General features: G+C 47.5%; 1 protein-coding gene across 1 annotated transcript; it reads right to left on the bottom strand.

Annotated features, from left to right (window-relative positions):
* Positions 1–3,979: 3,979 nt before the first annotated feature.
* LOC139411865 (sorting nexin-18-like) lies at positions 3,980–16,408 on the bottom strand. Its single transcript, XM_071158613.1, has 2 exons — positions 15,939–16,408; positions 3,980–4,725 (listed from the first exon to the last, which is right to left on the bottom strand). The coding sequence occupies exons 1-2, from the start codon at positions 16,405–16,407 to the stop codon at positions 4,472–4,474; spliced, it is 723 nt and encodes a 240-aa protein (XP_071014714.1). The 5' UTR covers position 16,408; the 3' UTR covers positions 3,980–4,471.
* Between the last annotated feature and the right edge of the window lie 420 nt (positions 16,409–16,828).

Raw genomic sequence — 16,828 nt, 5'->3', positions numbered from 1 at the left:
GCGAGCAGACCCAGGAGCCCAGGGTTGTATTCATTTTGGCACGCCATAGCAAAACGTTGTTTTTTTTTTGCAATGGAAAACGGAACACAAGCATTTCTTATTGGACAAGTTCAGGTAGTCTGTCCGTTTCCTTACGTTTCGAGCCATTCACTGTGTTCATGTTACAATCCAAACGGTAGGCAATAGTATCGTGTCAGACACTGTGTTCATACAGTAAGTAGGGCATCTCTGTTCTTCTAAAAAATACATTTTCTTCAACCTTTTTTTTTTTTAGACATGCCTAAAATAAATAGTTGATTTATTGTGATGGTGTATATTAAATATATTTATTAGAATGTAGATGTTCCAAAGATCAGCAGCTCATATGGACTTCTGGAGATGTTAATTATGGGGCAATTTAAATTCTTTAATTACGGGACTCTGAAATTCTTGGAGAGTCCTGTGTAGTATTTTCGTATAGAGAGAGAGGAGATGGTCAGTGGTCCTGGAGTGAGAGGAGAGAGAGGAGATGATCAGTGCTCCTGGAGAAGGAGGAGATAGAGAGGAGATGGTCAGTGGTCCTGGAGGGAGAGGAGACGGTCATTGCTCCTGGAGAAGGAGGAGAGAGAGAGGAGATGGTCAGTGCTCCTGGAGAAGGAGGAGAGAGAGAGGAGATGGTCAGTGGTCCTGGAGGGAGAGGAGACGGTCATTGCTCCTGGAGAGAGAGAAGGGAGAGGAGTCAGTCAGTGCTGCTGGAAAAGGAAGAGAGAGAGGAGAGATGGTCAGTGGTCCTGGAGAGAGAGGAGGGAGAGGAGATGGTCAGTGGTCCTGGGGAGAGAGGAGAGAGACGAGTCAGTCAGTACTGCTGGAAAAGGAAGAGAAAGAGAGGAGATGGTCAGTGGTCCTGGAGAAAGAGGAGGGAGAGGAGATGGTCAGTGGTCCTGGAGAGAGAGGAGGGAAAGGAGAGGGTCAGTGCTCCTGGAGAGAGAGGAGGGAAAGGAGAGGGTCAGTGCTCCTGGAGAGAGAGAGGGAGAGGAGATGGTCAGTGCTCCTGGAGAGAGAGAGGGAGAGGAGATGGTCAGTGCTCCTGGAGAGAGAGGAGGGAAAGGAGACGGTCAGGGATGTTTTACTGGAGTCAATGGAAGGACAGCACTTCTGGCAAAAACAACTTGATACGTCCATTATGTGACCACCAGGTAAGTCAGTTGAGAGCAAGTTCACATACACAGAGTGTATAAAACCTTCCTAACATTAAGTTGTACCCCCTTTTCCCTCAGAACAGCTTCAATTGGTCGGGGCATGGACTCTACAAGGGATTGAAAGCTTTCCTTAGGGATGCTGGCCCATGTTGACTCCAATGCTTCTTACAGTTTTGTCAAATTGTCTTGATGTTCTTTGGGTGTTGGATCATTTTTGATACACACAGGAAACTGTTGAATGTGGAAAAACCCAGCAGCGTTGCAGTTCTTGACATATTCACACCGGTGCGCCGGGCAACTACTACCAGACCCCGTTCAAAATCCTTCTTTAACTAGCCCCCCTCCTCTTCTTCTACACTGATTGAAGTGGATTTAACAAGTGACATCAATAAGGGATCATAGCTGATCACCTGGATTCACCTGGTCAGTCTATGTCAGGGAAAGAGCAGGTGTTCCTAATGTTTTGTACACTCAGTGTATGTGTAAACTTACAATAAACCTCTTCATCACCGATGAGATCATGGTAGATGTAAAACTGGCTCGATGGCCGAGTGCTCGACCCAAAAATAGTCTCCAGATTCCTGGCATGAACGATCTGTTCCCATCGGCCAGAGAACGCTGCCTGGGCTACTCTGCAGGCATTGTTTGAGCTAATGAGAATGGTTCCCGAACAGGGAACTGAAGCTAAAAATACCTATTACGATCTGGATACCCACGTTATTGGGGTTAAAAGCTGCGGAGTACAGTGTCTGCATGGCTCAATAAAAGTTATTTACAAACACTAAATATAACGCTGAGTTTTTGGGGCCTTGCCAGAGGCAATGAGAACAAGAGAAGGCAAAGAGGAACCGAGAAAAATGTAGAACATCACAAATAGTTTTCTGTTTGACACTTTAGGTCAGATATTGTTAAGCATGCATAAGCAATGCTTCTTCATCGTTTCACAGTACCCAACATCCCTCACTCTTTACCAAGTCAAGTGCTACGATAACCCCTCTCCCTCCCTAACCCCACTCTCCCTCTCTAACCCCACTCTCCCTCCCTAACCCCGCTCTCTCTCCTTAACCCCTCTCTCTCCTTAACCCTACACTCTCCTTAACCCTGCTCTCTCCTTAACCCCTCTCTCTCTCCTTAACCCTGCTCTCTCTCCTTAGCCCTACACTCTCTCTCCTTAACCCCACTCTCTCTCCTTAACCCTGCTCTCTCTCCTTAGCCCTACACTCTCTCTCCTTAACCCCACTCTCTCTCCTTAACCCTGCTCTCTCTCCTTAGCCCTACACTCTCTCTCCTTAACCTCACTCTTCCTCCTTAACCCCACTCTCCCTCCTTAACACCACTCTCTCTCCTTAACCCCACTCTCTCTCCTTAACCCCACTCTCCCTCCTTAACCCCACTCTCCCTCCTTAACCCCACTCTCTCTCCTTAACCCCTCTCTCTCCTTAACCCTGCTCTCTCCTTAGCCCTACACTCTCTCTCCTAAACCTCACTCTCTCTCCTTAACCCTGCTCTCTCTCCTTAGCCCTACACTCTCTCTCCTTAACCTCTCTCCCTCCTTAACCCCACCCTCTCTCCTTAACCCCTCTCTCTCCTTAACCCCACTCTCCCTCCTTAACCCCACTCTCTCTCCTTAACCCCTCTCTCTCCTTAACCCCACTCTCTCCTTAACCCCACTCTCCCTCCTTAACCCCACTCTCCCTCCTTAACCCCACTCTCTCTCCTTAACCCCACTCTCCCTCCTTAACCCCACTCTCCCTCCTTAACCCCACTTTCCCTAACTTAACCCCACTATCTCCCTCCTTAACCCCACTCTCTCCCTCCTTAACCCCACTCTCCCTCCTTAACCCCTCTCTTTCCCTCCTTAACCCCACTCTCTCCCTCTAGACTGTTGCAGTTCTGGTAGACTCTAGTTGAGAACTAAATCTAACCGCTTACTCTCAGGCTGTGCAATCATTTCCATTGAAGACGTGTGTTGAACGCGCTGTGGTTGAGTGTGTCCTCATCTGAAATGAGGTGGGGTCTGATGTGTGACAAGCCGCGGTAAGAAATGTCTCAAGTTACCATGTTTAGGACGTCCTTAACATTCAGGCCTAACTAGAGTCTGTTTGATAGCAATCCTTCAGGGAGGTTTGATTTGACCGACCTACTGCTAAGTGACACTGTTCTTGCTCTCTGTTCTGTAAAACAGGGCGGAAGCATTAGTTCAGGACTACATTAGCTTACATCAATAACTGGGGAGAATGTAGAAGATTCAGAGAGAGACACATGGATGTGATGTTTGTCAGCTGTGTCATGGGATAGTTGACACGGGTCTAGGTTTGCACAATTTCAAAAACTTTAAAAGACCGAATGCGTGTAATTTACACATCTCCGTCTGGCTTTCGGGGTTCACCTTATTATTATTTTTAAATTGTAAAGATAAATGTATTCGTTTTTCCAGCTGCAGAGTATTAAAACTCTCCTGTATCGTTTCTTTAAATCAGAGAACCAGAGAGTCTCTCTCTCACATTCATTCTCCCTCTCCATCAGTCTCCTGTATCGTTTCTTTAAATCAGAGAACCAGAGTCTCTCACATTCATTCTCCCTCTCCATCAGTCTCCTGTATCGTTTCTTCAAATCAGAGAACCAGAGAGTCTCTCTCTCACATTCATTCTCCCTCTCCATCAGTCCCATTTAAATTGCATCCAAAATAGATAATCGTGTTCAAGATTGATATATAGCCCTATACTGTGTGTGTGTGTGTGTGTGTGTGTGTGTGTGTGTGTGTGTATATACTGTACCAGTCAAACGTTTGGACCTCATTCAAGGACTTTTTCTTTATTTTTTGTTGTTGCAATGTTCTACATTGTAGAATAATAGTGAAGATATTAAAACTATGAAATAACACACATGGAATCATGTAGTAACCAAAAAAGTGTTTGAGATTCTTCAAAGTAGCCACCCTTTGCTAATGACAGCTAATCAATCTCATGTTTGACGCTCTGACCTACTATACCAACCCTGTTAAAAACAAAAATCTGTCAACTCAACTCCCTTCAACAGTATCCACCAAACATGGAATCAACTTCCAGGCTTCAGGAAACGATCCCGGTATCTCTGTCTTTTTCTCACAGTGGATTGTATTGCTGTCAGGCAGTTGACTGTAATGTCGATGATTGTCTGAATAGGCAAGGTCAAGGGTCAGATCTGGAACCATCTAGACCTATTAGGAGGGCCGGATCTGAGATCTGGACCAATCAGAAAGTGCCTGATCAGATCTAAACCAATCAGGGGTGTCCCTCCCACCCCTCTCTCCTCTAAGCGTTGTCATACTTCTGCAGGGCCTCCTCCAGCTTTCCGGTGATCTTCTGGAAGAAGCCAATCTGCTCGGTTAGATACTGCTGCATCTGGGCCTTGAAGTCCCTCACCCGGACCTGGTGGAAGTGCTGCATCTCTGCCAGCGTGGCGAAGGAGATGATGTTACAGCGCTCGTTGACTCCGTCCGCCTGACGAGCGTCCATCTTGCCTTCCTCAACGTGCTTCTGGGACTCCTTCACCTTGTTAAGTGCTCCTGGAGAAGGAGGAGAGAGGAGAGGGTCAGTGCTCCTGGAGAAGGAGGAGAGAGGAGAGGGTCAGTGCTCCTGGACAGAGAGGAGAGATGACAGAGAGGAGAGGGTCAGTGCTCTTGGACAGAGAGGACAGAGAGGAGACTGGTTTCATGAGAAGTATCCGAATCTTGTTTTTTGCTGCCTAAAACAAATGAGGGAGTTTGGTAACATAACTTTTCAGTCCGAGAAACAACAAGTAAGAATTGAAAACAAAATGTCTGTATTTAGGAAGCAGCTTCAGCAACACAGAAACACAAAACACACTGTTGCTACTGCCTGTGCCTGCTAACTTGCAGCTGACAGAGAGGAGAGAGAGAGAGAGAGAGAGAGAGAGAGAGAGAGACAGAGAGACAGAGACAGAGAGACAGGAAGAGAGAGAGAAAGAGAGAGAGACAGAGAGAGAGACAGACAGAGAGACACAGAGAGAGAGACAGAGACAGAGAGAGAGACAGAGACAGAGAGAGAGAGAGAGAGAGACAAACAGAGAGAGACAGAGAGAGAGACTGAGACAGAGAGACACAGAGAGAGAGAGACAGAGACAGAGAGAGAGAGAGAGACAGAGAGAGAGAGAGAGAGAGAGACAGAGAGAGACACACAAGCTGCACCAGTCACATGCTGTCATTTCTATTTACAGCGTGGCAATTCTGAGCCCGTACAAAATTAATCGTAGAAAACTCTGGCCCCGTTCAGACAGAAAATAACAACTATAGTAAGAGTGTATGTAGGGTCACGGGTGATAGACTGACTGGCTTTCCTGGCAAACCCTGTGTCATTTTCCATTGTTTTCAGGCTTTATACATAGGTCATGTACCACAGTGACTGCAAACACACACACACACACACACACACACACACACGCACTACCAGTTGTGGAAAAACACACAACGCGTCAGTGAAACCACATGCTGCCTCCCATGTGACTTGAGCAATCAAATGAAATGTGTATGTGTGTGTGTGTGAGTACAGTGGGGCAAAAAAGTATTTAGTCAGCCACCAATTGTGCAAGTTCTCCAACTTAAAAAGATGAGAGAGGCCTGTAATTTTCATCATAGGTACACTTCAACTATGACAGACAAAATTAGATTTTTTTTCCCCAGAAAATCACATTGTAGGATTTTTTATGAATTTATTTGCAAATTATGGTGGAAAATAAGTATTTGGTCACCTACAAACAAGCAAGATTTCTGGCTCTCACAGACCTGTAACTTCTTCTTTAAGAGGCTCCTCTGTCCTCCACTCGTTACCTGCATTAATGGCACCTGTTTGAACTTGTTATCAGTATAAAATACACCTGCCCACAACCTCAAACAGTCACACTCCAAACTTTACTATGGCCAAGACCAAAGAGCTGTCAAAGGACACCAGAAACAAAATTGTAGACCTGCACCAGGCTGGGAAGACTGAATCTGCAATAGGTAAGAAGCTTGGTTTGAAGAAATCAACTGTGGGAGCAATTATTAGGAAATGGAAGACATACAAGATCACTGATAATCTCCCTCGATCTGGGGCTCCACGCAAGATCTCACCCCGTGGGGTCAAAATGATCACAAGAACGGTGAGCAATTACCCTAGAACCACACGGGGGGACCTAGTGAATGACCTGCAGAGAGCTGGGACCAAAGTAACAAAACCTACCATCCAGTAACACACTACGCCGCCAGGGACTCAAATCCTGCAGTGCCAGACATGTCCCCCTGCTTAAGCCAGTACATGTCCAGGCCCGTCTGAAGTTTGCTAGAGAGCATTTGGATGATCCAGAAGAAGATTGGGAGAATGTCATATGGTCAGATGAAACCAAAATATAACTTTTTGGTAAAAACTCAAATCGTTGTCTTTGGAGGATAAAGAATGCTGAGTTGCAACCAAAGAACACCATACCTACTGTGAAGCATGGGGGTGGAAACATCATGCTTTGGGGCTGTTTTTCTGCAAAGGGACTAGGACCACTGATCCGTGTAAAGGAAAGAATGAATGGGGTCATGTATCGTGAGATTTTGAGTGAAAACCTCCTTCCATCAGCAAGGGCATTGAAGATGAAACGTGGCTGGGACTTTCAGCATGACAATGATCCCAAACACACCGCCCGGGCAACGAAGGAGTGGCTTTGTAAGAAGCATTTGAAGGTCCTGGAGTGGCCTAGCCAGTCTCCAGATCTAAACCCCATAGAAAATCTTTGGAGGGAGATGAAAGTCTGTGTTGCCCAGCAACAGTCCCGAAACATCACTGCTCTAGAGGAGATCTGCATGGAGGAATGGGCCAAAACACCAGCAACAGTGTGTGAAAACCTTTTGAAGACTTACAGAAAACGTTTGACCTCTGTCATTGCCAACAAAGGGTATATAACAAAGTATTGAGATAAACTTTTGTTATTGACCAAATTCTTACATTCCACCATAATTTGCAAATAAATTCATAAAAAATCCTACAATGTGATTTTCTGGATTTTTTTTCTCATTGTGTCTGTCATAGTTGAAGTGGACCTATGATGAAAATTACAGGCCTCTCTCATCTTTTTAAGTCGGAGAACTTGCACAATTGGTGGCTGACTAAATACTTTTTTGCCCCACTGTATGTCTTTGTGTAAGGGAGGTTGCGTGGTGTGGGTCAATATCTCAATGAAAACATTTCCTATTTCTCATGCAAAACTAAGTCCAGTCCCCTCCCTCTCTAAAAGACAACAGGCTTTTCATCTCTGTAACTGAATTAAATCAATCAGATACTAGTGATCATTCAATGATTGACAGCCCAGGGTCATGGGTCACAAAGAGGATGCAAATAGTAATTTGATCACATGGATTAATCGAATAACTGTGATCAAAAAAAGAAACAGTGTGACGGTCCTGATAGACTTGGCGTGTGACGGTCTAGTAGTGATAGACTTGGCGTGTGACGGTCTAGTAGTGATAGACTTGGCGTGTGACGGTCTAGTCCTGATAGACTTGGCGTGTGACGGTCTAGTCCTGATAGACTTGGCGTGTGATGGTCTAGTCTTGAAAGACTTGGCGTGTGACGGTCCTGATAGACTTGGCGTGTGACGGCCTAGTCCTGATAGACTTGGCGTGTGACGGTCTCGTCCTGATAGACTTGGCGTGTGACGGTCTCGTCCTGATAGACTTGGCGTGTGACGGTCTCGTCCTGATAGACTTGGCGTGTGACGGTCTAGTCCTGATAGACTTGGCGTGTGAGGGTCTCGTCCTGATAGACTTGGCGTGTGACGGTCCTGATAGACTTGGCGTGTGACGGTCTCGTCCTGATAGACTTGGCGTGTGACGGTCTCGTCCTGATAGACTTGGCGTGTGACGGTCTCGTCCTGATAGACTTGGCGTGTGACGGTCCTGATAGACTTGGCGTGTGACGGTCCTGATAGACTTGGCGTGTGACGGTCCTGATAGACTTGGCGTGTGACGGTCCTGATAGACTTGGCGTGTGACGGTCCTGATAGACTTGGCGTGTGACGGTCCTGATAGACTTGGCGTGTGACGGTCCTGATAGACTTGGCGTGTGACGGTCCTGATGGACTTGGCGTGTGACGGTCTAGTCCTGATAGACTTGGCGTGTGACGTTCTAGTCCTGATAGACTTGGCGTGTGACGGTCTAGTCCTGATAGACTTGGCGTGTGACGGTCTAGTCCTGAAGGACTTGGCGTGTGACGGTCTAGTCCTGAAGGACTTGGCGTGTGACGGTCTCTTCCTGATAATCTTGGCGTGTGACGGTCTCGTCCTGATAGACTTGGCGTGAGACGGTCTCGTCCTGATAGACTTGGCGTGAGACGGTCTCGTCCTGATAGACTTGGCGTGTGACGGTCCTGATAGACTTGGCGTGTGACGGTCTAGTAGTGATAGACTTGGCGTGTGACGGTCTAGTAGTGATAGACTTGGCGTGTGACGGTCTAGTCCTGATAGACTTGGCGTGTGACGGTCTAGTCCTGATAGACTTGGCGTGTGATGGTCTAGTCTTGAAAGACTTGGCGTGTGACGGTCCTGATAGACTTGGCGTGTGACGGCCTAGTCCTGATAGACTTGGCGTGTGACGGTCTCGTCCTGATAGACTTGGCGTGTGACGGTCTCGTCCTGATAGACTTGGCGTGTGACGGTCTCGTCCTGATAGACTTGGCGTGTGACGGTCTAGTCCTGATAGACTTGGCGTGTGAGGGTCTCGTCCTGATAGACTTGGCGTGTGACGGTCCTGATAGACTTGGCGTGTGACGGTCTCGTCCTGATAGACTTGGCGTGTGACGGTCTCGTCCTGATAGACTTGGCGTGTGACGGTCTCGTCCTGATAGACTTGGCGTGTGACGGTCCTGATAGACTTGGCGTGTGACGGTCCTGATAGACTTGGCGTGTGACGGTCCTGATAGACTTGGCGTGTGACGGTCCTGATAGACTTGGCGTGTGACGGTCCTGATGGACTTGGCGTGTGACGGTCTAGTCCTGATAGACTTGGCGTGTGACGTTCTAGTCCTGATAGACTTGGCGTGTGACGGTCTAGTCCTGATAGACTTGGCGTGTGACGGTCTAGTCCTGATAGACTTGGCGTGTGACGGTCTAGTCCTGATAGACTTGGCGTGTGACGGTCTAGTCCTGAAGGACTTGGCGTGTGACGGTCTAGTCCTGAAGGACTTGGCGTGTGACGGTCTCTTCCTGATAATCTTGGCGTGTGACGGTCTCGTCCTGATAGACTTGGCGTGAGACGGTCTCGTCCTGATAGACTTGGCGTGAGACGGTCTCGTCCTGATAGACTTGGCGTGTGACGGTCCTGATAGACTTGGCGTGTGACGGTCCTGATAGACTTGGCGTGTGACGGTCCTGATAGACTTGGCGTGTGACGGTCCTGATGGACTTGGCGTGTGACGGTCTAGTCCTGATAGACTTGGCGTGTGACGTTCTAGTCCTGATAGACTTGGCGTGTGACGGTCTAGTCCTGATAGACTTGGCGTGTGACGGTCCTGATAGACTTGGCGTGTGACGGTCTCTTCCTGATAATCTTGGCGTGTGACGGTCTCGTCCTGATAGACTTGGCGTGAGACGGTCTCGTCCTGATAGACTTGGCGTGAGACGGTCTCGTCCTGATAGACTTGGCGTATGACGGTCTAGTCTTGATAGACTTGGCGTGTGACGGTCCTGATGGACTTGGCGTGTGACGGTCCTGATGGACTTGGCGTGTGACGGTCCTGATGGACTTGGCGTGTGACGGTCCTGATGGACTTGGCGTGTGACGGTCCTGATGGACTTGGCGTGTGACGGTCCTGATGGACTTGGCGTGTGACGGTCCTGATAGACTTGGCGTGTGACGGTCCTGATAGACTTGGCGTGTGACGGTCTCGTCCTGATAGACTTGGCGTTTGACGGTCTAGTCCTGATAGACTTGGCGTGTGACGGTCTAGTCCTGATAGACTTGGCGTGTGACGGTCTAGTCCTGATAGACTTGGCGTGTGACGGTCTAGTCCTGATAGACTTGGCGTGTGACGGTCTAGTCCTGATAGACTTGGCGTGTGACGGTCCAGTCCTGATAATCTTGGCGTGTGACGGTCTCGTCCTGATAGACTTGGCGTGTGACGGTCTCGTCCTGATAGACTTGGCGTAAGACGGTCTCGTCCTGATGGACTTGGCGTGAGACGGTCTCGTCCTGATAGACTTGGCGTGTGACGGTCTAGTCCTGATAGATTTGGCGTGTGACGGTCTAGTCCTGATGGACTTGGCGTGTGACGGTCTCGTCCTGATGGACTTGGCGTGTGACGGTCCTGCTAGACTTGGCGTGTGACGGTCCTGCTAGACTTGGCGTGTGACGATCTCGTCCTGATAGACTTGGCGTGTGACGATCTCGTCCTGATAGACTTGGCCTGTGACGGTCCTGATAGACTTGGTGTGTGACGGTCCTGATAGACTTGGCGTGTGACGGTCCTAATAGACTTGGCGTGTGACGGTCCTGTTGGACTTGGCGTGTGACGGTCTAGTCCTGATAGACTTGGCGTGTGACGGTCTAGTCCTGAAAGACTTGGCGTGTGACGGTCTAGTCCTGAAAGACTTGGCGTGTGACGGTGCTGATAGACTTGGCGTGTGACGGTCTAGTCCTGATAGACTTGGCGTGTGACGGTCTCGTCCTGATAGACTTGGCGTGTGACGGTCTCTTCCTGATAATCTTGGCGTGTGACGGTCTCGTCCTGATAGACTTGGCGTGTGACGGTCTCGTCCTGATAGACTTGGCGTGAGACGGTCTCGTCCTGATAGACTTGGCGTGAGACGGTCTAGTCTTGATAGACTTGGCGTGAGACGGTCCTGATGGACTTGGCGTGTGACGGTCCTGATGGACTTGGCGTGTGACGGTCCTGATGGACTTGGCGTGACGGTCCTGATGGACTTGGCGTGTGACGGTCCTGATAGACTTGGCGTGTGACGGTCCTGATAGACTTGGCGTGTGACGGTCTAGTCCTGATGGACTTGGCGTGTGACTGTGAAGTAGACCTGAGCCTAACAGTATGATGATATGTGCAGCTGTATTAATCGACCTGGCCAAGGCTTTCGACTTTCTTATCGGCAGACTCAAAAGCCTTGGTTTCTCAAATTATTGCCTTTAGTTGCCTTCACCAACTACTTCTCTGATAGATTCAGTGTGTCAAATCGGAGGGCCTGTTGTCCGGACCTCTAGCAGTCTCTATGGGGGTGCCACATGGTTCAATTCTCGGGCCGACTCTTTTCTCTGTATACATCAATGATGTCGCTCTTGCTGCGGGTGATTATTTTATCCAACTCTACGCAGACGACACCATTCTGTGTACATCTGGCCCTTCTTTGGACACTGTGTTAACTAACTTCTAAACAAGCTTCAATGCCATACAACTCTCCTTCCGCCTCCAACTGCTCTTAAATGCAAGTAAAACTAAATGCATGCTCTTCAACTGATTGCTGCCCGCACCTGCCCGCCCGTCCAGCATCACTACTCTGGACGGTTCTGACTTAGAATATGTGGACAACTACAAATACCTAGGTGTCTGGCTAGACTGTAAACTCTCCTTCCAGACTCACATTAAGCATCTCCAATCCAAAATTAAATCTAGAATAGGCTTCCTATTTTGCAACATAGCATCCTTCTCTCATGCTGCCAAACATACCCTCGTAAAACTGACTATCCAACCGATCCTTGACTTCGGCGATGTCATAAAAATATATAAAGTAGACTCCAACACTCTACTCAACAAATTGGATGCAGTCTATCGCAGTGCCATCCGTTTTGTCACCAAAGCCCCATATACTACCCACCACTGCGACCTGTATGCTCTCGTTGGCTGGCCCTCGCTTCATAATCGTCGCCAAACCCACTGGCTCCAGGTCATCTATAAGTCTTTGCTAGGTAAAGCCCCGCCTTATCTCAGCTCACTGGTTACCATAGCAGCACCCAACCGTAGCATGCGCTCCAGCATGTATATCTCACTTGTCACCTCCAAAGCCAATTCCTCCTTTGGCCGCCTTTCCTTCCAGTTCTCTGGTGCCGATGACTGGAACAAATTGCAAAAATCACTGAACCTGGAGACTCATTTCTCCCTCACTAACTTTAAGCACCAGCTGTCAGAGTAGCCCACCGATCACTGCACCTGTACATAGCTCATCTGTAAATAGCCCATCCAACTACCTCATCCCCACTGTTATTTATTTTTGCTTCTTTGCACCCCAGTATCTCTACTTGCACATTCATCATCTGCACATCTATCACTCCAGTGTTCAATTGCTAAATTGTAATTATTTCGCCACTATGGCCTATTTATTGCCTTACCTCTCTTATCCTACCTCATTTGCACACACTGTATATAGACTTTTCTATTGTGTTATTGACTGTACGTTTGTTTATTCCATGTGTAACTCTGTGTTATTGTTTGTGTCGAACTGCTTTGCTTTATCTTAGCCAGGTCACAGTTGTAAATGAGAACTTGTTAAATAAAGGTGATTTAAAAATAAAAAAAATCCTTTCTGTACCGTGGATGATGTCAGGGTAATATGAGGACATCACCTATTCTGTACCGTGGATGATGTCAGGGTAATATGAGGACATTACCTATTCTGTACCGTGGATGATGTCAGGGTAATATGAGGACATTACCTATTCTGTACCGTGGATGATGTCAGGGTAATATGAGGACATTACCTATTCTGTACCGTGGATGATGTCAGGGTAATATGAGGACATTACCTATTCTGTACCGTGGATGATGTCAGGGTAATATGAGGACATTACCTATTCTGTACCGTGGATGATGTCAGGGTAATATGAGGACATTACCTATTCTGTACATGGATGATGTCAGGGTAATATGAGGACATTACCTATTCTGTACCGTGGATGATGTCAGGGTAATATGAGGACATTACCTATTCTGTACCGTGGATGATGTCAGGGTAATATGAGGACATTACCTATTCTGTACATGGATGATGTCAGGGTAATATGAGGACATTACCTATTCTGTACATCACATATGTCAGAGTCAAGGCCCGCGGGCCACATCCGGCCCGCAAGAAGGTTTTTTACGGCCCCTGGGATGATCTTGATTTATTATTAGAACCGGCCCGCAGCAAGCCGGCAGCCCGCAGATCTTTTACACGCACCAATACTACATTTCCCACAATGCAAAGGTGACGCACCGAGCAGTAGGCTGCTTCATTTCAATATTTATTGGCACAGCAGTCGTCAGCATCACAGTAAAATTAACTTTCAGATACCCATCAAAAATGGCAAAACGGAAGGTGGATACTGAGAACCGGGGGTTTCAAACAAGGTGGGAGTCGGAGTATATGTTCACGAAGGTAGCTGGAAAACCTGTGTGTCTTCTGTGTGGAGAAAGTGTGGCGGTACTGAAAGAGTATAATCTGAGACGACATTATGAAACGAAACACGCGGACACACACGCGGACGCAACTGTCAAGGCCAGTTTTATTTTGGCAGAAGAGATCGCTAAATCAGCCCGGCCATTTACGGAGGGGGATTTCATCAAAAACTGCATGATTAAAGTTTGTGACGAAGTTTGCCCAGAAAAAAGGCAACTCTTTTTAAATGTGAGTCTGAGCAGAAACACCATTGCCGAGAGAGTAGACCAGTTGTCCATCAATCTAAAAGAGCAGCTTGTGAAAAAGGGAAAAGATTTTATTGCATATTCCTTGGCTGTGGATGAGAGCACCGACATTTCTGACATTGCCCAGTTGTCAATTTTCATCCGCGGAGTGGACTCCAACCTAAGCGTGACAGAGGAGTTTTTGGCTTTACGTCCTATGCATGGCACAACTACGGGGCATGATTTGTATGAAGAGGTGTCAAGATGTGTAAATGAGATGGAGCTGCCTTGGGAAAAACTTGTGGGTTTGACAACCGACGGAGCACCTGCGATGTGTGGACACAGGAGCGGACTGGTGGCGAAGATACGGGAAAAGATGCAAGAGGAAAACGCGACAGGTGAGCTGACAGCTTATCATTGTATCATACACCAGGAAGCGTTGTGCGGTAAAGCCTTGAAAATGGAGCATGTAATGAGCATCATCACGCGCACAGTTAACTTTATCAGAGCCAAAGGTTTGAATCACCGCCAGTTCAAGGCATTTCTGACAGAGTTAGAAACGGAGCATGGTGATTTGCCTTATCACACAGAGGTGCGATGGCTAAGCCAGGGAAAGGTGCTTCAAAGATGTTTCGAGCTTCGTGAGGAGATTTGTCTGTTCTTGGACAGCAAAGGGAAAGACACAACACAACTCCGAGACGAAATGTTTCTGTGTGAAATGGCTTTTCTGTGTGACATTACGAGTCATCTGAATGCAATAAACTTGCAGCTGCAGGGTCGGGATCGTGTCATCTCTGATATGTACAGTACAGTGAAGGCATTTAAAACCAAACTGACTCTGTGGGAGACGCAGATGCGGAAAGAAAATTTGAGCCACTTTCCCAGCTGCCAGACCATGAAAGAGAAGCTCTCTACCAGTGCGTTCCCGAGCACACAGTTGGCTGATAAAATAGGTATGCTTGCCGCTGACTTTCGACGCCGATTTGCTGACTTTGAAGCACAAAAAAGCAGGTTGGAACTGCTCGGTAACCCATTTGCTGTTGACGTGGAAAGCTCACCACCAAACCTCCAAATGGAGTTGATTGACCTCCAATGCAATGATGCACTGAGGGCAAAATATGCGGCAGTGGGTGCTGCGGAGTTCGCCCGTTTCCTCCCCGGCACAATGCCCCAGCTGCGCATCCAGGCTGCTCAAACGTTGTCTATGTTTGGCAGCACATACCTGTGTGAACAACTGTTTTCTTTGATGAACCTGAACAAAACATCACACAGAAGTCGACTTACTGCTGAACACCTCCACTCAATTCTGAGGATTTCTTCAGCTCAGAGCCTTACCCCGAACATTGATGAACTTGTGGAAAAGATGGGACACCACCAAGTATCACCCTCAACCTCAAACAAGTGAACATTACTGTGCAATCACATATTTAGAGTTTTTACTCAGTTCAAGTTTAAAAGTTAAAATTTAATATTTGTTTTCACTGCATGTTACTTCTCCTTAAACAAAGTGTTGTTTTTGATTAATAGATTTTTGCACTTTATTTTTTTGTATTTCAATCCAATTATATTTTAAAAATATTTCAGTTGAGTGGATGATAGAAAATTGCTATTATTGTTTTTTCTTTGAAGTAAATTTAGCCCACTTTTGCTAAAATAGAAAATATAGTCTACTGATGGTGCCTTGAATACCGGTTTCTTTCATTTAATGTTCATGTTATGGGGATATTTATATAAAGGAAATTTGTCTTTTGTGTCTGTTGAAAATTAAAGATTACTGACAGAGCCATAAGAAAATATTGCTTTATTTATCTGATCATATTGTAATATATTTGTTAGGTTTTCAGTAGGTTCAATTAGGTTCACTAGACTATATGCGTCATTTAAAAATTTTTCAATGAACATTCGAACAGTCCGGCCCTCGTCTTGTAGCTGATTTTTTTATTTGGCCCTCCGTCCATTTGACTTTGACACCCCTGCTGTACATGGATGATGTCAGGGTAATATGAGGACATTACCTTTCTGTACCGTGGATGATGTCAGGGTAGTATGGTTTCTGTACAGTGGATTATGTCAGGGTAGATTGAGGACATTACCTTTCTGTACGTGGATGATGTCAGGGTAGTATGAGGACATTACCTTTCTGTACGTGGATGATGTCAGGGTAGTTAGCCAGATGTCCCTGGTACAGCTGTAACAAATCCATTAAAGGGTCCACATCATGTCTTGGCTGCTCTGCAAAGTAATCTCCGATAGCATCGTATGCCTCTCCTGTATACGCTATGGCCTGGTTCAACCCCACCGAGTATGCCTGCTGGTCCTGCTCAAACGCCTGTCCTAGGACATTAAACGCCTGGCCCACTTTCTGGTACTCCTTCTTAAACCCCGTGATCTGTTTCCGGGCGAATTCGTTGGTGGTGGTGTTGACTTGGACCACGCTGTCGTCCATTTTCTTAGTGAAAGCTTTGAAGCCGTCGATCTTGGACTCGACCTCGACCAGGTCCAGGGGGGGTCCGGAGGGCGTGGAGATAGTGAGGAAGAAGTTAGCCCCCACCATCTCGTCCTTCTCTGCCTTCCTCTTCCCCTGCTTCCATGACTTCTGGTCCATGCTGTTGAATAGAACACAATAATAAAAGTTAGAGCCCCTACAGGACCGCCCGGTAGAGTCAGTAGAGCCCCTACAGGACCGTCCGGTAGAGTCAGTAGAGCCCCTACAGGACCTCCTGGTAGAGCCCCTACAGGACCGCCTGATAGAGCCCCTACAGGACCGCCCGGTAGAGTCAGTAGAGCCCCTTCAGGACCGCCCGGTAGAGTCAGTAGAGCCCCTACAGGACCGCCCGGTAGAGTCAGCAGAGCCCCTACAGGACCGCCCGGTAGAGTCAGCAGAGCCCCTACAGGACCTCCTGGTAGAGCCCCTACAGGACCGCCTGATAGAGCCCCTACAGGACCGCCCGGTAGAGTCAGTAGAGCCCCTTCAGGACTGCCCGGTAGAGTCAGTAGAGCCCCTTCAGGACCGCCCGGTAGAGCCA

This window comes from Oncorhynchus clarkii, chromosome 6 (assembly GCF_045791955.1).
Source record: "Oncorhynchus clarkii lewisi isolate Uvic-CL-2024 chromosome 6, UVic_Ocla_1.0, whole genome shotgun sequence".
Classification (NCBI taxonomy): domain Eukaryota; kingdom Metazoa; phylum Chordata; class Actinopteri; order Salmoniformes; family Salmonidae; genus Oncorhynchus; species Oncorhynchus clarkii.
This window is presented reverse-complemented; position numbering and strand designations above follow the sequence as displayed.